General features: G+C 34.4%; 1 protein-coding gene across 1 annotated transcript in view; it reads right to left on the reverse strand.

Annotated features, from left to right (window-relative positions):
* The window catches only part of LOC123705321 (dynein axonemal heavy chain 6), a gene marked incomplete at its 5' end in the record, with an annotated part of 120,166 nt that overhangs the window by 69,459 nt on the left and 25,253 nt on the right, over positions 1–25,454 (reverse strand). The window contains 15 exons of the mRNA XM_045654061.1: positions 1,405–1,566; positions 2,644–2,809; positions 7,108–7,291; positions 7,743–7,915; positions 8,642–8,832; positions 9,687–9,942; positions 10,246–10,469; positions 10,667–10,859; positions 11,080–11,222; positions 11,323–11,435; positions 11,625–11,836; positions 12,069–12,289; positions 12,519–12,746; positions 15,834–15,989; positions 21,631–21,816. Coding sequence (XP_045510017.1) covers positions 1,405–1,566; positions 2,644–2,809; positions 7,108–7,291; positions 7,743–7,915; positions 8,642–8,832; positions 9,687–9,942; positions 10,246–10,469; positions 10,667–10,859; positions 11,080–11,222; positions 11,323–11,435; positions 11,625–11,836; positions 12,069–12,289; positions 12,519–12,746; positions 15,834–15,989; positions 21,631–21,816 — 2,808 coding nt within the window. The remainder of the gene's footprint in view (positions 1–1,404; positions 1,567–2,643; positions 2,810–7,107; positions 7,292–7,742; positions 7,916–8,641; positions 8,833–9,686; positions 9,943–10,245; positions 10,470–10,666; positions 10,860–11,079; positions 11,223–11,322; positions 11,436–11,624; positions 11,837–12,068; positions 12,290–12,518; positions 12,747–15,833; positions 15,990–21,630; positions 21,817–25,454) is intronic.

The raw sequence follows: 25,454 nt of genomic DNA on the forward strand, positions 1-25,454 counted from the left end.
GTTCTAACATCTACTTTCATATAAGAAATATATTTTATTATCCATACTAATATTATATTATTTATTTATTTATAAATTCGAAAGTAACTCTGTCTGTCTGTTACTCAATCACGCCTGAACTACTGAACCAATTTGCATGAAATTTGGTATGGAGATATTTTGATACCCGAGAAAGGACATAGGCTTTTTTTACGAAATATGTATGACGGGCGAAGCCGGGGCGAACCACTAGTTAAAAATATAATAACCACTTAGATTTGACATACTTATTATTCTAAAAAAAAAACATTTTTTTCCATTTTCAGCCCTTTTTTCGCCCCCTTTCATATACCGCCCGGATCCCCCGGCTCCCGCTACGCCACTGTTACAACATGATTTTTTTTTATTCTAGATAGGGAAGCGCTTGACCACAATCTCGCCAGATGGAAAGATAAGATGTGGCCTAAGATGGCACGCGCTTCCCTAGTAGGTACCCGTTCACTCTACGCTTGAAGACCCCCATATCGTACTCGTCGGGGAACATAATATTCCTTTCTGTTCTCTCGTGGTTTCAACCGCGCACAGAACGCTACGTTTGACGCTCAGTTTTCAACTATTTTCATTTCAAATTTCATCATTCCATCATAAAGTTAGACAGAGCTTTTCATTGACTATGTACCTACTATATTATATAGTAAGGATTACAATAGGACTATGTATTTTCTATTTGCATATAAGCTACAATATGCTCAACATTTATTACAGACATATTTTAATAAACATTTTTTAATTTAAACAACATAAAATTTCTAATATATCTTGAATTTCTCTCAAAATGAAAACTCATTATAAAATAATTAAAAAAATTAAAATTTTATTTTATATTGAAATATAGTGGATGGTCAAAGAAGGGAGGGACGCCTACTACTTATTATATTCCTTGAAGTACGAGGATGGATCTTATGTAGAGAAAACGTAAACATGTACCACGGGCGAAGCCGGGGTGGACCGCTAGTATTCTATAAATTTAGTTATTTTTAAGGGTATTTACAAAATTTTAATAAAAACTTGTTTATTATATAGTTTTTAATCGTAAAATATAAACTAGCTAAAGCTCGCAACTTCACCTGGTACATAGATAAAAGTAATATATTTACACTATCATCTAGAAATGATATTGGAAGAGAGAGCAACAAACATCTATCCAAACATCCACACTCAAACGATTAACTTATAACGTTATTGAATTGCCGAACATCATCCATACATCCACAATCAAACGAATAACTTACAAAGCAATTGGGTTGCTAAGTAACATTCATACATACCTACATCCAACCATCCAAACATCTACACACAAACTAAAACGTTACTGACTAACACGGCACATCCATCCAACCATCCACAAATTACAAGTATACATACATGCAGCCCGCAGGATATCCTGTCCCTTCCGCGTATAATGTCCTGCTGCTTGCGATCCAAGAGGCCCAGATAAAGCTTCAGCAGGTCCAGGTAACTGCTCGGCGTGGTGTAGAAGTGGCGACGCATCTCCTCGTACAGCCGGTCGGTCATTATGTCCACGTCCTGTTTTTGTGTGATGGTTGATATAAAAATGAACGTGATCCGAGCACACGTGTCAGAAGTGAAACTTCTTTGCCAAAGTTTAAAGACCGATGGAGTAAGGCGACGATTTTGGTAATCGTCGTCTTACTCCATGACGTACCGGTAATGCATTGGTTGAATAGTGTTGATATAAAACTAATTTAGCCGTTATGTTATAGTCGAACATTAAATTTTTTTTTTCAAATTATATAGCTTTTATTATCATAGCTGAGAGCATTTCATACTAAGCTCGCTTATGCCCGCGTTAATAGCAGCATAATATTATGTGTTTATCTTATACGATTTATCGCTGTACCAAATTTTACGTTGAACAAAAATTAATTATCCATCTAACATTTGTAAGTAGGATTATAAAATAATGATATCGAAACAACATTTAGATATAACAAATATTGTTACGCATTCGGTGTTCTGTTTGTGTGGTTTTGCGGTGACTCGAAAAGCATTTACCGCGCTGCATGATACGCTGCGAATGACCGCTCTCGTAATGATTTTAGAATTTCATGATTTTCATGTTCATTAATACTAACAAATTATGATAATAATAGCACTTGAAACAGAGGCTTCTGGTTTATTGTTCAACCACATGTTGAGCCCGTGTTTATTGTTGTTTCATGAGTAGGTATTTATTTTACTTCTTTCTTTTATTTTTATTTTATTTTTATTTTATTTCTCTACATTTATAAACAACTCCAACCTTTTACAATAGAGTAATACAATTTGACAAAGTGGTTCGTTATTACGATTTTTTACGCTAGTGTGATTTTTAGTAGTAGTAGTGATTTTTACCTATGTGTGATCTTACCTAGGTATGTGTTAAATTTTTCTCAATTTTCTACGATCAAGATTTCAATGATTGACTGACTTTCTTAAGGTATGGTAGGTGTAGGTCAATAGGGATAAAATCATTTGTTTTACCGGTCATTCTAGTTGCGTCTAGACATCGTTTTAAGAAGGTATCATTTATTAATTACCTATTGGAAACAAAGTTTTATAGATTCCCTTTTCAGTTTTCCATATTTCATTTCCCCAATTTACCTGATGCATAGTGACACATAGCATGGATATCTTGTCGATTATGTCTTGGTCGCCGAGCGGTTGGAGGCACTGCTGCGCGACAGAGAGCAGCGCCTCTGGTGGCCACTTTGTGAACCAATCTATCGTGCAACAGTTCACAAGGGACGGGAACATGCGGCAGCGACGACTGGAATGTAATGTAGGTTAACGAGGGGAATGTTATTTAAGGAAAAGGGAGTGATTTAAATAAAAGGGGAGGAACAAAACTTCAATACTATAATTTTAGCTCGAGTAGTCAAATTTATTAGATAGATAGTGGATTGCGAAATATATCGATTTAAGGATGATTCACGTTACTATGCCGTGCGCCTGGTCACTTTAAACATTATAGTTTACGCTTTGACGGGGCACGTCGTTGAAATATCTATGGATATTGTTAATCATTCTTATCTCTTGGCAACTTTAGAGTCCTGCGTATAAATGTAGTCGAAAATAATCATTCAAAATATTATAATGAATTAAGGTTAAAATCTTGTGAATATAGATTAAAAATTATAAATAATCTATAATTATAATTATAAATAAATAAAAATTAAATTTCAATCATTCATAATGTACAGTTCAATTTTTATTCCATCGATTTCTATAGCTCTCATCATATGAGCGCAAATTTACGAGCATTTTCAATAAGGTATTTAATTCTCAAAGTTTTCACGTTTGAAAAACTTTACTGGAGATATTATTGCCAGGAAGATATTGTGTCAAAATTGAAACCCGAGATCACGGTTCCATCTTTCGATTTATGTTTTTTTCCGCTTGTTGATAGATTCAAATTGAAAGTTTTACCTGCCTACTACATTAAAATTGTAAACAGGAAAGATTAGAATTTGTATTTCTTTGATAAACAATTGAACCAGAATTCAATGAGAGATAGAGGCCATTTTCGGACGGATCTGGTACGAACTGCTAATGATTAGGAACGGTATTATGGAGCCTTAAAAATACCTGAAAATTTATACATATAATTACTATATATTTTTGTGATTATTATATTTTATAATTGACTCAAAATAGTGTAGAACTAGTCTAAACAGATACCCTGTGCATATTCGAAAGGAATTTCTAGTTCGGTCACCACAAAAGCTTTTCTAAGAAAGTTCCCCAAATGTGGCAACTTCTTGGTCTTTTTGTGCCGAAATATACTCTAATACCAGTATTCAGTATTATTAGATTTTAAGATAAACTGGACGTAGGTAGTTAAGGTTGACACTAGTATTATTTAAGTGTTTTATTTTGATCAAGACTATATAAAAAATATCATATAAATGTATAAAAATAATGTATAAATTAATAAGGTAATTATTATGTGGTTTTAAAATAAACGTATTAAAACTGGTATTATTTATTTACTACCCACAACGACCCTAATATGATAAATGCCTCTTGATTATGATATACATGTGAAGATGTCATTCAACAAGATCGTAAATAAATTATTTTTCTATAATTTTGTATTTTAAACTATTCTTCGCAAACTGTAAATAAGTTCAGATAACACAAACATAATTATTAGTAAATAAAAGAGATTCGCATATTGCTCTACGTAAATTAAATATTGAGAATAATTATTTAATTTAAATCCCAACCAATATTAAATGCACTATATGCATTCTCGTATTATTCCAGGAATAGATGTTAAGCAGAAAATCGATGGCGGCCGCCGCGCAGACGCTGTGTGACATGTGAGCGAGGCCCGGCCAAAATAAAAGGCGGCGAGCGGCAACCCCGGTATCTATCCGCTCCTAGACCGTTAAGTCGGAAGGTTGCACCTGTTGCTGACGCAACTCCTATACATTCTCCGCTACCCAGCAAGCGCGCACTAGTCAACATAGTATACACATATTGTCTACATAGTATACACCTATCGGCCGAGATGGACTTGAACCGATTCCTTAATGACGACGCAGCAGCTGAGCAATTCCACGAGATCGGCCTGCGCTCGCGATCGCAGCTTGAGTTGGAGGCTGCGATATACCGCGCCATCTCAGAGACTATAAAGGAGACGAGTCTCTCGCCGGTGACGAAGAACTTGGGGCTGCTCTATAGCCGCCAAGCTATTCTGTACCACGTAAGATCTGGTCTCGAGGAGCTCCAACAAGACGTGGAGAACATCATGGCGGTGCTGACGACGGACCGCTGCGAAAGGTGTGGCAAGCCGAAGTCGCACAAGTGTCCTCTGCCCCCTAAGTACGACGATGTCTTGAACGAGGCCAATGCTGAGGCTAAGGAACCCGTTCCAGCTCCGGCTCCGGCTCCGACTCCCGCTCCGGCTGGTGCTCTCACTACGGCCGACGCTCCCGCTAAGGATGACGCCCCCGCTCCCGTTAAAAATTAAATTCTCTTTCAAAAATATGTAAACTTCCCAAATGTAGATGTAGATGAGAAATAAATAAATGGAAATAAATGTTGTATCATTTACCTAAATCCTCTCCTTAATTGCGCAATTGCAATTTTTAAGTCTTGCTTGCAAATAAATTTAATATTTGTGCATTGCGAAGTCGATAATATTAATAATGCGAAAGTATATATTTTGTCTGTCTATCTCTTCTTCACGACTCAATGGGTTTTCTTTTGAGTGTGGGGGCGAAGCCGTGGGCAATAAGCTAATATAATATAAAAATAATTAATTTACTTGAAAATGCTATTATATAATTTTTTGTTGCAGTCTCTGTACCTAGATTGTGGTCAAGCCATATTAACTATACATTATGAATTATATTTAAAATATATATAAAACTAACTTACCGCCTGGGGCCTCGCCCGCGTTTTCAAAGAAAAACCCGCATAGTTCCCGTTCCCGTGGGATTTCCGCGATAAAACCTAGCCTATGTTGCTCAGTGAAGATGTAGCTTTCTAATGGGGAAAGAATTTTTGAAATCCAGTAGTTAATGCGTGAAAACCATGCATACATACATAATTACAAACCTTTTCTCTTTATAATATTAGTATAGATAATAATTATCAATCATAATAAACACCCATTCAATAAAAATATAAAAAAATCTCTTACAAAATATGCACTCTTTAATATCATTTTATGAATTTGCGAAAACTTGATAAGAAAATGCATTATAAAGCTGGCATTATATGAAAATATAGACAAGTATCTCATTAACAAAAATGTTTTTGCATAAATAACATGTCATGTGAGAATTTTATAAAGAACTAGTGGTCCTCCCCGGCTTCGCCCGTGGTACATATTTCGCAATAAAAGGTAGCCTATGTCTTTTCTCGGGTATCATGTCAGACATACAGACAGAGTTACTTTCGCATTTATAATATTAAGTATGGATAGGTAAAATTCGTTCACGAGGCGGGATTCGAACCCGCTCCTTTTTGCCATTCCGGGGCAACGCCTAACCTCTCCCGCCCGTGATCCCACTTAATTTTTTTTTATATTCTTTAAATATCAAATTTTAAATGTAATTTTCTTTGAATTTCACATTTTAATGTAATAATTTATCGAACACTCATTAAAGCTTAAAAATCTGCTTTTCAAGTCGTAAATTCGTCTTCCCCTTTGACGCAGAACTAAAAAGCGTTTTGAAATTCTCTAAGGCGAATATGAACTTTCACCTTTCGACAATTTTTTCTTTGTGAAACACACGATGTAACTGCATATAAAATTAAAACGATATTTTAGACTACTTTACAAAGGAAATGCCATTTCTTTGAAACGTTTTTAAAATGTGTTCTTTAAAGTATGTCGGTATTCTTTTTACTACTTTGTAGGGAGATATTTTTTATTCAATACTAGCCAAAAAACGATGTTCTGCGAGGACTCCTTTATAATTTTGATGTATAATAAATAGATACAAACTATTTATAGATTTACCAGAATATTGGTACTCATAATTTACAGATACAATATTCTTATTTTATATTTTTGCCTATTATTGTTATTTTAGCCTTAATTTATAGTAAATTTCCACGTAAAATGTTATACGAATAAGTGTTCCACCAATAGAGTTACGCCTCTGCTTTATTATTGATTTCATCGTTCGTATTATCAACCGACTTAAAAAAAAGGAGATGGTATTTATTTTTGGTTCGTAAAATAAGAGACGATGATAATTATAGATAATATTCACATTATAATCGAAAATAAATAATTGTTATATAATAATTATGAGAAGATACTTATATTTTATTTTACAAAATAAGAAATGGGTAAGTAGACAAAGAATTACATCTTATATTTAATTATTCAAATTACAATACTATACATTCATACTTTTACCATAATAATAACATTTTTACATAAAAAAAAAAAACAATAAAAAAGTTGTAACTTGCAAGAATACCATCCTATCAACTACCACATCTATCAACTCTTAAAATCGACACAACATACACACTTAAAACATTACAATGCGGAACAGTTAAAAAAAAAAAAACAATTTTTCCAATTTTGTCAAAACTCACCGGAACGCCTCACCAACGGGGCTCATGCACACACAGAGATGCAGCTTAGCCCGTACTCGGTTGATAAAGAAGTAGTACACCGCGTCCCGGTCGGCTGGATTGATGCCGGTCTTCGCGGCGTCGTTGCGGCACCCGCTCTGCACTTGCTCGTAGGTGTCACCCTCGAAGAGGTTCGGCACCTCGCCTGCGAGATAACGAAACTACAACTGTCCTAATTATTCATGCATGTATAGACTTCCCAGAAACGTTTATTGGAGCAAATCAACTACTGGTTTTTTATTCTTTATTTTCCTACACAACTTTACAGGTATGTTACATACCTACACAAAACATTAGAAGGCAGTTATATGGTTAGTTAAGCACCTAGCCTAGCACCAGCCATGTTTTTTCTGATGGAGAAACAATACCTTCAACTCTAAGATTGTATACGAACACGTAAAGCTAAGATAAACAAATGTCTTAGGAAATTTCAAGCCGGTTATTAAAAAGCATAATAATTGTACAATTTACAAGTCCAAAAATCTAATATTCTACGTTATAACAAACACTGAACGTCTACTAATCATCATCATCATCAATAAGTAGTATAAATAAATAGTAACAGACATGTTAAAGTTAGTAGAAGGGAAACATACCAGAATTGAGCATGTTATTGATGTCCTCTAGAAATTCCTCCTTGGTGATCTGAGTGTCGGTGAATAGGAAAACAGTGTCCTCACAGCTGACGCCCGCTCTCATGTACATCTTACGCAAATCGTCGTGAAACTCTGGAGTGTCGTAGTTACGTTTCAACTCCATACCCATACACCTATATAAGAGAAAAGTCTTTGGCAAAGAGAAAAATTTTAAATTTTAAATTTGAAAAACCTTATTGTGATACGAACGCACTCCATTTAAATTACTTTTGTGCAATCGTTTTAAATTTGCTACACGAGTCAATAAACATTAGCAAGTCATAATATGACGATGACAACTAGCAGCTTAAAAAAACCGTGTAGAGCAGTCACAGATGTCAGACATGAGATAGTTAAATTTATGAAAATCTGTTGAACAATATTATGAACAACGGTTTATGTACGAAGGTAATATGCTTGTTTGATGATAGCGCTATATGTTCATCTCGAATAACCGATTGTTGATGTTTGGACGCCGGAGGCTATGTATATTGTATATGTACAATTCAGGTGACTGAAATATCGATCAGGGTATGACACAATTAATAGGATATGTCCGATAACAAAGTAAGATTGGATTACGATAGAGACTTAAATTCAAAATTGAAATCAGATACATATTTAGCAAATACCATTTACAGACTAAATTATTTTATTAATTAAGAAATTTTCCCTAAAATAATATGGTTAAGATCATTGATTATGAAGCACCAATTCAATTTTTTTGCAATAATTGACGTACGTCGCTAGTATATAGTTAATATAGTAGACGGTCACCCGATCCCCCGGAATTCGGGGCCCCACCATAAGGTTGTAGCCACTCCTCTCTCCTTATATCTTAGTATCTCTACATTACTAACTTGCACTCATTAACATGCGCCGCGAGCGTCGCGACGGAGCGTCTCCCGGAGCCCCCGGGCCCCACCATGAGACTGTGGCCTCGCTCCGCGCGCAGCACGCGCGCCACGCGGGCCACATGCTCCACCGCATCACGGAACAGTACCAGGTTCATTTCCGCTCGAGCCGTCGAATTGTACTCTTCGAGGTACTCCTGCTCAGAGCATTGGGATGACAGCTTTTGATATTTTATCTATTTCACGATTTTTCTCAAAGTATTGTGAAAAAAAAAATATTGACAGAATATTGTAAACATTCACGAAACAAGATTGAATGTTGATAAAATTTATATCCTTACATCCTCAACTTAAATAGCTTAGCAAATGCTACTTATGTATTTGTAATTGTTTTTTTGATTATAAAATATTGATTTGGCAGTGAATATTTTAAACAAATTTTAAACGATACAAATCAATCATTTACTATATTTAATTAAAACAAATTAAGCCTCTAAAAATAAGATTAAAAAGTAATATTAATTCAGTATATAAAAATCCATTCTCGATAGAATTCACTTCAAAGAAATACACATCTCTTAATGCGATAGAAGATACCCCATTAGTGATTTGATCGCCCACACTCACTATCGACTTTTCATTAAAGTTTCTAACTAGCCTTAAGCTAGATCCTACTAAAGGTCAAATGGAATCAATATGTCTCAAAGGTCACAAGAATCAAATGTACATGTGGAAGTTACTGTATGCAGGGCGGAATGAGGCCCGGGATGTGCACTTGATATTCAATCGTGTGAGATAAACGTTAAAGTTCAATGTCAATTGAATGTGTAATTTGAAAACTATTGAAAGGGAGATTTAAGAGAGAATAGATACTTGATTATCTGGTAACGTCGTCGTTTTTTGAATTTCTCTTTTCTCAATTAAAATCGGAATGTAAATAGTTAATACTATTTGCTTATCGAACATAATAACATCATACGTACCGTAATTTTGATAACAAATTTTTACATCGAACTTTTTTTTGTTAATATACATATTAAAATTAATCTACCTTCAATACAACCATCAGTTTCTGTATATCTGGAATCTCCTGGTAAGTCCTATTCTCTTTGGGAACAGCCGAGTTCAGGAAGTCACCAAAAAGGAGGACTGGTGGTTGTTCTATGATAGGATCCTCTGGTATCTCCAGGATCGGTTGTTGGAAGTTCTTCTGGCAGACTGTGCACATCAGGTGGTAGAAGTAGCTCTTGTCTTCTATGTTGATGAGACGGTCGTGGAAGACGCGCAGGCATTCGTGATAGAACAATCTAGAATTTGGAATTCATATCACGCCTAAATAAGGGCTAAATTGTGTAATGTAAATGTTTTTGGATAAAATGCTGGAAAAGCATGATTCTTTTATTTGTTCTATTTTTTTTTATTTAATATTTCATCGCATGTTCTACAACTGATTTAAATGAAAACGTATTTGTCGTATCGATTGAAACGTTAATAAAGTCTCCATTCTTGCCGTTCTCTTAATAATAAATGAAAACTGAATGCAACTTGTTTACGGTATCGATTGGGTATATTTTATTGGCTCTTCATATTGTGTGATAATTATTTGATACCTCAACATAGCTTGCGGTAATCTCATGTATGCAGCATTGGCTTGCAGTACCCCTTGCATGCACTTCGACAAGTCTCTCAAATTGAACACATAGTGGGACTTGGCTGGAGTGGGGAGCAATTCCGCGCAGATCTTCAGGTAGACGTCAACGGCCGCGTTGACAATGGGGTCACCTAGTACTGATACCTCGGACACAAAGTCCTCCATGTGACCTTTGAGGATTGCCTGGTGGTAGAAATGTTTTATTGGTTGCGGTGTACTGAGACTAAAAGAGTATACCTACCTATGGCATTTATGATGCTATTCCTTTCGATTTTATAATTTTCATCACATTCCATTATTCTCTTTTCTTTAACATCTAACAACAAATCATAGTGGGCCAAAAGTGCATGCAATAAATTACTCTGAACTCAAACACTGACTTTAAAAATAGTCTTCATAGCTTCAGAATTGGGCGCCGATATGTAGAACATCGCGAAGTGCCGCACGAAGCGGCCGGTGAGCGGGTTGCGCCCGCCGCCGGGAGGTGCGCAGGCGCACGATAGCACTACATCCAGGATCTCTTTCCAGTAGAGTTTGTCGCGGTCGTATACACCGCCGAAATCTAGGAATTGCCTGTTGGAAGAATGTACGTGGCTATTGTGTTCTGGCTTGTGCGTGAAAGTTAACTATAATCCACGGATATTTCTTCTATAGAAATGTCATTTTTATTACAACCATTAATTAGTTTAAGTATACTTTCTAAAATTGATCTGACAGTGGTTGCATAGTAACTATATAAATCTCTACAGATGCAGTTACCCTAAAGCCTGTAATTGTAGATTCTAGAACTTACCTCAGCAACTCGATAGTGGGTTGAGCACCATATACGTCTAGTCGAGGCATGTTGACGTCGTCGATGAATATCACAACCTTCTTACCGAGAGGAGCCCCTATTGCTTTGCGAGGTCGCTTCTCTAAGCGGAGTTCTATTACCTCCTAATTGTGAAAAATAAAAAGCAAAAGAAGCTTAGCTTTAGTGGGAGTCGAGTTTAATTTCCTAAATATTTAATGCTTAACATGAAACTTAACAAAATACCTGAGTCCTAGGACTGCTAGTTTGCGCGGAAAAGTTTAATATAACTGGTATGTATATACCACCGCTGGCCATTTTATTCAGAACCTCTGCAGCTATCACTGTCTTGCCAACCCCTGTGTCATGAAAAATGGAAAAAAATTAAGATAGAGGAAGAAGTAGAAGATGAACCTTAAAATGTTCACATTATGCTGAGTAACGAAATATGAACCGAGAAAATAACGTAGGTTGCCAAGCTTAGGGAATCATAAGAACCTCCATGATTACTGCGATAAATTATTAAGAAAATATTACCCATTACCCACCCGTATTTCCAGTAAACATAACGGGTTTACAAACGCCCAGAAGCTTCTGGAACAAGTATCCGTATCGCACAGTGTCTATTGTTGGCACGAGGGTTTCAAAGAACGGCTTGTTGCAATCGTACAAAAACTCCGGGATGATTTCAGCCCACACTTTGAGTTTGCGGTGCTTCGTGTCCATGAACATGTCGAAGAAGTTGAAACCTTGGGGGAAACTGTACCAATGGAAAGAAGGATTGTAAGCGCAATAATACATTCTCGTTTGATTGAATGTGATTATAAATGTTTATAGAATATCTTAAAGCAGCTTCATGAAGGTAAGTGGTTGCAGAATGATGAAGATCTTACTACAATCAACAGTGGCAATATCGACTAGTCCTTAATTTCCATCAAATTATATCAGAGATATTAATGCAATTTAGCGACTTAGGTATGAATAAAACTCACTACTCAGCCTCTTCGAAAGCCTCAAATTGTCTCTTAACAACTTCCTCGAAGGCTTTACGGTTGGTTTCAAGAATGTTCCCACCGATGCACCAAATATAGCAGAAAATGAAACAGTATGCGATATAAGTTTTGATCGCTGCTTTGTCCGGAAATCTCTCGCCAGGTTCAGAGAGTAATGCAGTCATGAGACAGCACTGCGCTGATACTTTACTTATGTCCACCTGTTGATGTTTAAATTATTCAATAGATTTTTAACTTACTGCAACAACAGAACTCCTTTGATTGTGATACGATCATACATTCAAATAGCGAATTTTTAATTCTATATAACTCAATTGATTTAAGCGCAACATTTTGTGATTATTGTGAATCCAAGTAAATTGTTTCAACTGCTGGATATATATGTATTGATTTCAAATTGAAATAATATGAACAAGGATACTCGCACACCTGTTTGATCCCAACACTGCACTTAGTGTTCACGTGAGTCAATCCAACCTCCAACATTTTGAAGAGCTCGTACAGAAAGTCGGAGTTCTCCTGCGTGAAGAGATTCTTGTCTATCCCTTCAGCTAGCCAGGACCTGACAAACGGTAGATAGCCCAGCTCCCCAGGGTCGATGTAGACCATACCACATCGTGATACTGTTGCTGGTGATGCTTGAGCCAAGTCTGCTACCTGGTTTTGTATGGTATAAGTTTAAGAACGTATACGTTTTATTCATTCAATTTACATCAACGGTTTCTGTTATGCTTTGATGGACCGCAGAATTATAATCTAAAAATAATAGATTTTTGATAAATTGGTGTTGATAGTTATATAGAACCTTGGAAGTGGATAAGTAATTTCAGGATAAAATATTGAAAGAAAGAGAGAAAGAAACATTTATTTATCAGGGACAGCACAACACACACACACAAGTACATCGACATTAAAACAAAAGACATAAAAGTTAAATAAGAAAACACCACAACAAGAAATAGTAACAACAAAAGAGACAAACACTAAAATTGAAAAGAAAGACAATTGCAAAGAAGCCACCACCAAAATTGGTTGACAAACTAATTAAAAAACTGTAAAGAATCATGCAGTATGACGTCGGTATCTTATAGGCAATGTATAAAAGTTCGTTATATTTCATACTCCATCATTCCAGCTGCCAAGAGTAAAAGGATTTTAATGTAACAGTGAGCCACTGTAACGAATTTTAATGAAGAATCCATTTCTCTATGACAAACATAAGATACATTTTAAGTATAAAGATGTATGTATCAGAAAATATATTTCCTCTGTCCTATGGGAGCGAGCGGGTATTTTCCACACAATCGATCATTCAAACAAATATAAATGTCCAGCTAGCTCTCTTGAATAACTTGTGGCACGCCGCGCTGTGTGGAATGCATGCAGGATTTTAATTTAAGACTTTGTGCACTCGATATCTTTTGTACGTAGTTTTTGCTACTTTTCTATTTACTTTCAAAGCGATATACCTACTTAATTCTTGTGTAATTTAGTGATAATATATTTCGTAAGATTACAATTGATTGAAAAAATGTATCAACATATTAATTTTGTCCTTCTATATTTGTATTTAATATCGATTAAACATTAATAAATTATAATGTTAACTCTGCTTTAGTTTTTTGTTTTAATTAGCATCATTAATTAAGATGCATATAAAAAAAAATAAAACAGAGTTAGGGTTCAAAACAGGAGCTGGAAATACAATCGTCGTGTTTGAGGGATTATGATGTTTCGACTACGTTTTAGACGAGGCTGATGTTGTCCCGCGGCGGTTTCGTCGACCGAGCACAGGGAATCATGTTGACGTTATTAGTCGTTTGTAATACAACCAAATATGGAATTACATTTTCATATTTGGTAGCATTTGAAACCATTCAGTCTAGGCTATTTGTAGATAGTTTGACGAAGCGATTACCGAGTTCACATATTGACTAGTGAGGTTTGTACAAACGATTATTTCGAATTTATTTTGAATCTATTGAAAAATATGTTAAACGAAAAACTATAGTTTAGGTCAGATTTATGTATTCAAAAGAGGTTGAAGAGAGTGTTACTCCAATTTAACTGTTACTTTTATAATTAAAAAGTTTTGTTTTTATAGGATTGTTAAGGCTTAAGAGGAAGGTATTATGGAGAGAAACACAAAAAAGGGGACAAAAGGGGCCAAAACAACGTCTGCCGGGGCAGCTAGTATTCTATAAAAATAATCATAATACTTAAAAATGTATTCCAATTAATTCCCTAATTATTAATTAAAAATGCTCGCCATTCTTGGAATGCGATAATAGCAAAACATTAGCGTCAAAACAAGTCTCGAAGGTCTCAGAACAAAAGAGACGGAGGGACGTTTTAATGTAAGAGGCTTGTTTACGTACGAAGTGCATTTGCAATCGCCTATCGTTCGAGTACTTTTTAATTACTTTAATTTAATTTGAATGTCGCGTCATGCCAAAACCGTCACGTCATGGAGTAAGGTGACGATTGAGTTATCTATGAATCTTGCGTTTCACTTCTGACACGTGTGCTCGGCACATACACTATTTTTATTGTGAAGGAAGCGCTAGACCACAATCTCGCCTGATGTTAAGCTAAAATGTGGTGTAAGATGGTACCTACGCGCTTCTCTAGAGGGTACCCGTTAACTCTATACTATTGAAGACCCCCATATTGCATACGACATTGTAATTTTTACTTGCGAGTTGTTTTTGAGATTGTAATTGTTCGAGTTAATAATTTTAGTTTAATATTATAGGAAGTCAAAAGGAATTAGGAACTATGTTGTAAAATTGTCCGTTAATATTTTATTAGTCCATTAGTATGTTCACTTTGATAGCAAAGTAAAACATTTTGCGCTGCAAGAGGATGTCCCCGCTTAAACATTTTCTTGCTACAATATTCCTTTGACGAAAAATTCCTATGTGAAACTTTGCGTGGAACTTGAGAACATTGTAATTATCACTTCAACTTGCGAATAAAATTTTAAGCATTAAAAGTGTACATGGTAGAGTCGAAAATAGAGTGCTTTTTATAAATATAACACATATATAAAGAAAATAAATTCATAAAAAGATAATATATTATGCTGACATTATGTACTATCAAGTTATTTCTCGTTAATAAAAATTAAGTATCTAAAAGTAGAGACCAAAAAAAATTAAACATCCATTCCACCCCAGCACATAGTAATCGCAGCCTAGAGAAGCGTGTCTATGACTAATGACTATAATAGGCGCCATTTTGCGTTAGGAAAATGATAAATTTCGAATAAGCTCTAATGGACTTATTTTTTTGGTTTTAATAAAGCCCATAAATTATTATAGTTATAGAAACTTACCACTGAATATTAGGAATTAAAAGTTTATAAATTTTTATGAACATTATTTATGGTGGCAGAGGTTCGTTTGTAAATTCATAATATTAAAATCAGCATAAATAATTGTTTCATTTAACAAATGAGGTTATATTTTTCTAATCCCGGATCTTAGACCATTATTAGAACTAGAGTATACATATTAATAGGTTTAGAGAATTTTCTAAGGAGTTTACAATTCACTCATTTCAATGTTCTAAAATTATTATAACTCAGGCCCCGGAACCACAGGCACAATAGAAAACCGATCGGTCCGCTTGGGGCTCAATGGGTTACATCAAATAAATTCAAGTTTATCTACAAAATAAACTATAACCACAAACTACAAAGCATCATTTACAAGCGTATCCGATTCAACCGTGCAATCTCACCTCAAATACCATATGCACATAGGGCGTCAGTTTAATCCGCTCGGAGTTGGACAGACAGAGCATCTTGTTGTCATCGAGCACGGTGTTCATGTTCTCGATCCATACCGCGTCCACAGGCCCGTCGCAAATCAGCCACTGGTGGTCTGGCTCTTCGCACTGTGTGAACAGTAATGTTCATAGATTTTTGACCATAAAGATTCAGTGCTTTGATGCTTTACTAAATGCATTATGTTGGTTATAGATCTTACAAAGAAGGAAAAGGCTGCGTCTCAGCGATTGCTGTACAAAACGTGTTTCTAGAAGAAGTCAAATTTAATAAATAAAAAGAGTTTAGGTTTGAAACCGCGCTGTTTTTCAGACGCCCCTGATAATTATTATACGAAACAGTATACCTAGGTATAAGTTTATATTATATATTCAGATGTTTTATGCACTGCGAATATAGGTTTTGGGAAAGTGTGACGAAGTTTTTCAAAAGTAAAATTTATTATACATTTTTAATACAGAAATATTTAACAACAGATAAAACATCTCAAGGTAAGCAAGGTATGTGATTTATGTATGTATAAATTTTTAATTGAAAAATATTTACTAACGAAACGAACAAAGGTGTGTTTGAAATATTGGCTGAAAAAACTTTATAAAGGACTGCAAGGAAGGTAGAGACGCCTTTGTCCTGCTTTGACTCCGCTGCTGTGTTCAAAATATGCGGTACATTTCCATTGAGGTATTATTACGTACGTAGTACATAGTAACTCAATGTATATTTCGGCAATATTCGAACAAAAGATATATAGTTGTGTTGCAGAGATGTGAATATACCATTTATCAATACATAAGTATAAAACAAGATCGCTTTCCGCCGTCTGTATGTATGTATGCTTAGATCTTTATCCCGCAACAGATTTTGATGGGGTTTTGTATAGGTTTTGTTTAATAGATAGCTAACAAATTGTTGGGATTTACACAAAGCGGGCGAAGCCGCGGGTGGAGAGTTTGTATTATTACAAAATTTTCCAGACACGCAGACATATTATGGAGTTTGTAAATCCACTATGACCTTCTCAACTGCAACGTTTTAACTAACATATCTTCTTCTTATATATAAAAATGAATCGCAAAATGTGTTGGTAAGCGCATAACTCGAGAACGGCTGAACCGATTTCGTTAATTCTTTTTTTATTACATTTCTTGAAGTACGAGGATGGTTCTTATGGAGAGAAAACGTAAAAATGTACCACGGGCGAAGCCGGGGCGGACCGCTAGTTTATGCTATAAAAATGAATCACAAAATGTGTTGGTAAGCGCATAACTCGAGAACGGCTGAACCGATTTCGATAATTCTTTTTTTATTATATTCCTTGAAGTATGAGGATGGTTCTTATGTAGAGAAAACGTAAATATGTACCACGGGCGAAGCCGGGGCGGACCGCTAGTATTTCATAAATATAAAAGTAGATGTTGAGTTGAAGCTTTTTCCTTCGCTTGCGGGTTGTGGTTTTCTTTTTAGGGATAACTTGGAGAATCCTTAGCTAGCAGTCGGTTTTTTAGGTATTTATAGGTGCTCTTGTGGTAAGCCACTCCTTTCAAACTAACTTACATTCCTGACATTCCTTTTAAACTAAGTTATATACACAGGTTTTACTCGACTCAATTGTTTGTTTATTTGTTTATTCGGAGATATCATATATTGTTTATTTCAAAGATTACTTTTAAATACATATGTACGAAAGATGTTTTACCTGCAACTACAGTCTTTTCTTGCTTTTCTCTTTTTATTCGACATGTAAGGTAAAAGCACCTAATACGGAGGTATTTCGCAACATTTGAAAGTAAGTATCAAAAATAAGCATTTGTAAGTATTTCTAAAGGTGCCAAAACACTTTATCGTTAAAAGTGGAACTTAAATTTTGTATTGCTGTTGAGTCTATGTTTATTTTCATAATATTTCTTATTTTAAAAAAATATTTAAATAGTCATGTCGATTTTCCCTAATACGGAGGTATGATTTTGGTCAGAGCCTAATACTGCGGTAGGCGGCTCCTAATACGGAGGGTCAGATATTATATACATTGAAGTTCCGTACAAATTATATTTGTTAAATAATAGGAATGTGTTAGTAAAGTAAATTGTAAGTTTTTTATTCATTAACCATTGGTTTGATTACGTTGATTCACTTTTAATGTGTTTCATTTATGCTTTTAGTTTTATCGGAAAAAAAACACGCATATCAAATAAGAATCCACAAAAAAAGACACAAAACTTCTTATTTATTTACGCAACCCTAAATCTGGTAATTTTAAGTTCTATGAAATAGGGCCGTAATAGGAGATCATATATAACCTAATACAGAGTTACCTGGAAATATCTACCACCGTAATAGGAAAACTACTCGTGTTTTTAATAATCCTAATTCTGACCCATCAAAAATTCGATAAACAAGAGAATGTAAATGCTTAATCAAATGATAACAGTTTTTTGGCTCAGATGTGTAAAACTCAAATCAACAGTTATACAAAATAAATGATTTGTGATACATTAAAATACACATTCCTATTTTTACCCCTTCTAAGAAACAAACATTTTGTACTCAACCATTTTCATATTTAACTGGATTTCTAATTAAGAAAACATACCGCAGAATATGGTTTCTAATTTATCAGATTAATAATTATTCCAACTAATCTTGGAATTAATTCAATAAGTAAATAAAATTAAAGTTATAAACAATTAAACATGCCCAGTATTTTTCCTATTTCGGAGTTATGCCACCGTATTAGGATTAATCTATAAAATTTGTATCGTATTACGGCGGTATTTTATTTCTTATTTTTTGGGTAGAAAATGACTTACAAATATGAAACAAGCTATTTAAATAGTGAGTGTAATAGTAGGAAAATGCAATAAACAATACATATACAAACTTGAACGGCTTTTTAATACGAAAAACTTAGTTTATAAATATTAGTGTACTTACTTTTGTTGTTTCGCGTTTGTATGGAAACACCTCTCATGTCGATGCCGTTACACAGATTGATTGATCTTGTTGTGTTGTCTATGTGCTATACTTGCAAACGTTAGTTAAGTCATGGAGTAATAAATTTGGAATAAATAGCTTACGTTTTGGTGTACTTAAAATTTATAAAACAGGAATAAAACTCGAAAAAAGAAATACCACCGTATTAGGAAGCGATTTTGACTACCGCCGTATTAGGAGCCTTTACCTTAGGTAGTTATAATAAGTGTTTGTTATAAAGGAATGCTTGTTAATTTCAAATATTATTTTAGTATTTGATATAGAGAATTGAAACACGTTTTAAAATAGGTAAATAAAGTTTTATTCAGTGAAACGTATTTGTCTTAAAATATAAAAAAGTCACTAGAGGTAATAAAGATTTTTCCAAATTCGCTTAAAAAATGTAATCTTAACAATTTCAAAAAAGGTAAAAACAACTAAGTAATTGCTTTTCAAATGAAGCGAACATTGTAGTTTTAACGTAGAATTTTCTAGAAATCTCAAAACCATAGAAATTCGATTTGTAGCGTAATTTTGAAGCGTACGGGGAATCAATATCACATGTTATTTTAATGACTCTAGTCGTGTTACTATGGTTCTATAATTTTATAATAACAGGTGGCTCAATATTATGCAGTGCTATACTTAGTGCATGGATAAGCCTATAAGGCATAATCTAGACTAATTATCTAGACGCCGTTGTTGGTTTTTCTATCGGCATACTTTGTAATGAAAGAAAGAAAGAAGAAAGAAAATACGTTTAATCACAAATATTTTTACAAAATTTTTGACTTACATAAACACTTTACATGGAAAAAGAAATAAAATCTTAAAATACAATAAATACATTCAAATATCTTAATATCGAATTCGTGATTAGGTGGACTAGGCAGCATTTGCCTCTCCGTACCTATTAGAGGAGAGGCGCCGGTAATGCGTATTGTTTAGAGACTACCTACCGTAATTAAATCAATGTTTGTTTTTACAGAAAATAGGTTATATTTATATTACTGTCATATGTAAAAAAGCAGAACCTTTTTTTTGTAGGTTAAAAAGTAGTGAATGAATTATGTTTACGTAGGTATATTCAAGCTTTTTAGCAATGATATATAGAAAAAAACATCAAATCTAAAATCCCCTTGTACTGCAAGATACACTCAAATAATCCACCGCAAACTTTACAAATTGATACAGTTCTCGATTATCCATAAGTCCTAACATTCTAAGTTTGTATGTTTGTGCGTTATTCAGTCGAGAGTATGATTCGATCATCTCGAAATTTGCAGGACGACTTGTTGAGGCAAATACAATTTTCAAATGCATTCAAAGAGTGAGGCATTGGGGGGGCGCGCGAGGGTGATTTGGGAGGAAATCCAATAAATGATATAGAGTACGTAACGAAAACTGTTAAATTGTTCCAAGACACCTATTCAGGTTGTTGGGAAATATACATTTGATATTTTTTAGATTTAGTACATACGATCCGTTTGCAAAGATAAAGTTTAGTGAATGTTTATGTTATTTCTAAGCCTTTTTTGTTCGATCACTGATAAGCCGTTAAGGCACCTTTTTCTATTTGTCTCTACCTACTCTATGGTAATTTTTTTATGCACAAATGAATGTTATATTACATAGCTTATTAAAATTAAATGTATGTATAAATAATGAATTAATGATAGATATTTCTTTATAAATTATGTAACCAATAAATAATATTTTTACATAATTTAAAATTATGCATAATACATTGAGTATAAAATTTTATATCACATGAAACATCCCACACGAAGTTGACAAAATGGCGACAGAATTTCCCGCTATTCTGAGAACGTAGGTGGTTGCGCGGTCACATGGCTGCCACGTATTACGTCAGGCTTTATGCAATTATTATATTTTATTATGCTTTGTATATAATTATAAAAAAGTGTATGTTACTCGACGTTTGGTATAATTATGATGTAGGTAAGGAGAAACTTACAGATACCGTCATTCGATTTTTCAATCGTCTAATCTTTTATCATCTTCCATAAATAATATTAGGATATTGCCTACCGCGTTCATAGCAGATAAGTAGGAAATTATCGTACGTTTATCCTCAACAAATAACTAATGTCTCAAACTTTATGCAGGTGTACATAGATATATAATAAACTTTTAACTTAATATTTTATACATGCAAAAATGTAGCTTGGTCGTGTTTTAAAATAAATTAATATCGAAAGCTCCAGCTAAGTTTATTTTAAACGTAGCAATATTTAAATTCCGTGTACATTAATACAATTCAAGGCGTGCATGCTTTTAACTATAAATACATCAATCATTTATTGTAGCCCGTGAGCCAGGAACAGATTTTATGACCAAGTTCCTCTCAAGCGGTAATTAGTAAAATGCATCTAAGTATGTATGTGCATGTATTATGAAGTCTCGTGAACGTCAGCTGGAGCTCGGTTGGGGGGTGAGCGGTTGTAGCCTCCCACGCATGTAGGAAAAAAAAATACATTCATTCATTTCCTCTCAGCTAAAAATTTGTCAAATTGTAGCTAACCCAATATCTCAACGAAAAAAAAAATCAGCTGGTTACAACATGGTGTATTATACGTCTGACGAATTATCTCTTGAGAGGAAATAACGAACCAAATTTGCACCTGGCTCACGGGCCATTGGAATTTAAATTAAAATTTTAATTGAAATAAACTGAAATACTCTATCATAATATTTCCATTAATTTACCTACAGTTTTCATATACTTACGTGTAATAATTAATTACTTTTAAATATTACCTGTACAGCTGTACGTAGGGACAGTGGTAGGATGCCGTCATGCCATTCCAGGGTCTGCAGATTCACTTCCCCGTACAGTTCACCAATACTGAGGCTCTTGGGGTTCATTATATACTTGTGGACTATCTGGTATGTCGGACCTTCTACGCCATTTTCACATAAACGAGTGTAGGTATCACCTAACACCTGTGTGTAATATAATGAAAACATATAAAATATACAAATGTATTTATAGTGCATATATATCTTTTAACAATAACCTATACCGCCGTGAAATTATCAGAACTAAACCAAATTTAAATGGACCACATGTGAGGCACCAGCTTAAAAAAATTACTATCAAAATCTACTCACTTCATCGAACGTTCTGAAGTAAAAAAAACAAATTCAAAATTGTCTACAATCGAAATGAGAACCTCGTCTTTTTTTTTTGAAGTCAGTCGGTCTGTTGAAAATATTTGAGACTTTCGGTTAAAAAGTCTAGGATGTCTAAGGAGTTTTATAAGAGGTCTTAAGAAAGGCTTCTAAATAAGGACTTAATTCTTCACTTCTGCTTTGATCTCCACTTCCATGCAAAATATTTCAGTTGAATATAATTCCTAGTAAAGTTCCAAATTCATTGGTGCAATAGGTAAAATATAATCTGCTGTTGAAATGCATTTCATTAATAATACATTTGCTAATTGTCATAATACGCTTTGAAAATGTATCTCTCTATACGAAATGAATTTTACATTAATACCACATGCCCCGCAAAACTAATAATATTTAACACTAGCTTTCAACCCGCAGCTTCGTCCGCGTATTCAAAGAAAAACCCGCATAGTTCCCGTTCCCGTGGGATTTACGGGATAAAACCTTTTCTATTTCCCGTGGTAAAAAGTAGCATAAGTCCTTTCTCGGGTATCAAAATATCCCTATACCAAATTTCATGCAAATTGGTTCAGTAGTTAAGGCGTGATTGAGTAACAGACAGACCGACAGAGTTACTTTCGCATTTATAATATTAGTATGGATAGTATAAATTTGATGAAATAGGAAGGCACGCCCGGAGCTACGCAAAAGAGACAGACTGTTTTTTCTTAGTATTTGATGGACCATGGGTTTGATTACTGGTTTTTCTTTTAACAGATTTTCTAGTCAATGTTTTTTTTATTATTATAGTTTAAATAAAACATAACCTATAAACCTAACTTACAATATTTCAGGTATATTTCATAACAGCCTACGCTTCATTAAAATAACAGCGTTACCTAGAAAGCTAAAAATACATTTGCTGAAAATATTCAGTAGGTACCCTGAATATTGGAATAACTTCATTAAAATCGCAGGATGTTACAGAGTGCACCTACGCAATACCTAACCATACACATAATTTCATTACTGACCAATGAAAAACGCACGTGTAGAAATTTTGATAGCAAGGCAAAATAGAAAAAGAGTTACATAACAACACCAGTAAGCAATTAGGAAGCTATTTTCATTTTACTACATAATAATTACTTAAGAAAACATATTAATACTAGCTTACCGCCCGCGGCTTCGCCCGCTTTCTCTAAGATTTGAGATTTAAACTATCCTATCTCTCAAGTTGGATCGAACTGCACATGGTGTGCGAATTTTATTATAATCGGTTAAGTGGTTTAGGAGTCCATTGAGGACAAACATTGTGACACGAGATTTATATATATTAAGATGTACTCTCAACGCGCGAATATAAGTTCACTTCAAAAACTAAACCGCCTTTCAATTACCGGAAATAAATCGACTTTGGACCGATCGGGAGGAAACAACTTTCAAATAAACAAAGATTCGTCAAAATCAGCTCATTCAGTCAAAACTAAGTTCTGTGGTAACAAAAAAAAAATTGAACTGAGAAACCTTTTTAATGTCGGTTGAAAATAAACGGCTTGCCGCTGTCATTATGTGTAGGTACTATTATGAACTAAACAAGGACTAGGTGAGGACAGACTTAAGAACTTGCGGGAAAGTTGAGGAAATGAGAACTTCTTCTGAGGAAGACGTTTATAATATATTTTACTTTGTGATGCAGTTTCATCCAAGCGACACAATACGCTTTGAAGGTTCTTCGTCTTAATTACTTTACTGACTAAAAATAAGACCTGTATAATACATTTTCTTTATAATGTTTTAATTGCAAAGGTTACTTGGAAATGATACAAGTGTAGTAACAAATATTGTAATTGTTTTGCAATTTTTATCATTTCACTAAATCCAATTTAAAGTTGGTTAGCTGTGTGGCTAGTGTGAGTTTTCATCGAGTACGAAACGTTACCATCGCGTCTACGTCACAGCGAAATTTGTATGGGGAATCAAAGCTTCCCCATACGTCCGCTAGGGGCGCTATTCGATTTCCCATACTAAATCGGCTGTGACGCAGACGCGATAGTAACGTTTCGTACTCGATCAAACTCACACTAGGGGTACTGATCCGACAGACGTCGTACTATCTTTGCGCGAACTGTCAAAAGCTACAGGAGTTGCAATTTTCTGGACAATATTATTTTTTTTTTTGTGGAAGTTTTTACTATTTAAAAACGAAAAGATGAAGGATGTTGATTGGAGAGGCTTTTCAGGATATCTAGAAGAAAATAGGGTTTAATTTTCAATCCTTAATATATATAAATCTCGTGTCACAATGTTTGTCCTTCATGGACTCCTAAACCACTTAACCGATTATAATAAAATTCGCACACCATGTGCAGTTCGATCCAACTTGAGAGATAGGATAGGTTTTATCCCGGAAATCCCTCGGGAACGGAAACTATGCGGGTTTTTCTGTGAAAACGCGAGCGAAGCCGCGGGCGGAAAGCTAGTACCTATATACGTGTATTAAACTGCAATATGCAAAATGCTTATAAAGCTTTATCACTAAATTTCATCTTAGATCTTTAAAAGTACGCATCGGTTTTTAAAGTATTTTTAGTAGATAGAGCTTTATTTGAGGAAGTTTTTTGTTTATTATACAATTTGTTAAGTTTTCTACAAAGTGGTCGATTCCGCATGCAGCAAGCTAGTACTGCTATAAATTGCAATACGTATCAAAGACGATTATACAATAATTTGCTATGCATCGAATAGACATTTGAACTAAATTGCATTATATCCGGGATGAGTAGGTACTTGTGGCTTCGCTACATTGCCTTGAGTGCATTATTACTATTGCAATTGTCAAAACTAGCTTATTGCAAACAGTAAGATGTGGACTGAGAAATTAAATTTGTGGTATTAATGTGACATAAATTAAATAAACCGTAACCGTTAATATCTATTGAATCTAATAAAAGAAAAATATGCCCGTAACTGTAAATTAGATTAAACATTAATTTTATAGTTAGTCTGAGTTTTGTCTTTTATAGCGTTAGCTAAAATTAAGTATTCTGTGGTCTGATTTCAATCTACTGGTTCGATTTGAAAAATTCTTTCGGTGTTAGATAGCCCATTTATTGAGGAAGGCTATAGGCTATAAATATCATCACGCTAAGACCAACAGGAGTGGAGCACTGCGGGTAAAACCGCAGGGCACAGCTAGTATGGTATAAGGCCTATTGATAAAGTTTCGCAGGTGCTTTTTTTACATTTCCCGGAACAAATAGAGATCTATGTAAAGTGAATTATCAATCAATGCTTTTAAAACAATTACAATCCTATTATAAACAAATGCATTTGCTTTTAAGCTTTACGTGATAATCTGAATCGTTATATTTTCAATAAAGCTTAACTGAGTGGAACTAGATATTTTATTCAGGCAGTGAATCGTATAATTTAAAATATTTATATTTAAAATATTATGTATATAGAAT

The sequence above is a fragment of the Colias croceus genome, chromosome Z, assembly GCF_905220415.1.
Source record: "Colias croceus chromosome Z, ilColCroc2.1".
Lineage (NCBI taxonomy): Eukaryota > Metazoa > Arthropoda > Insecta > Lepidoptera > Pieridae > Colias > Colias croceus.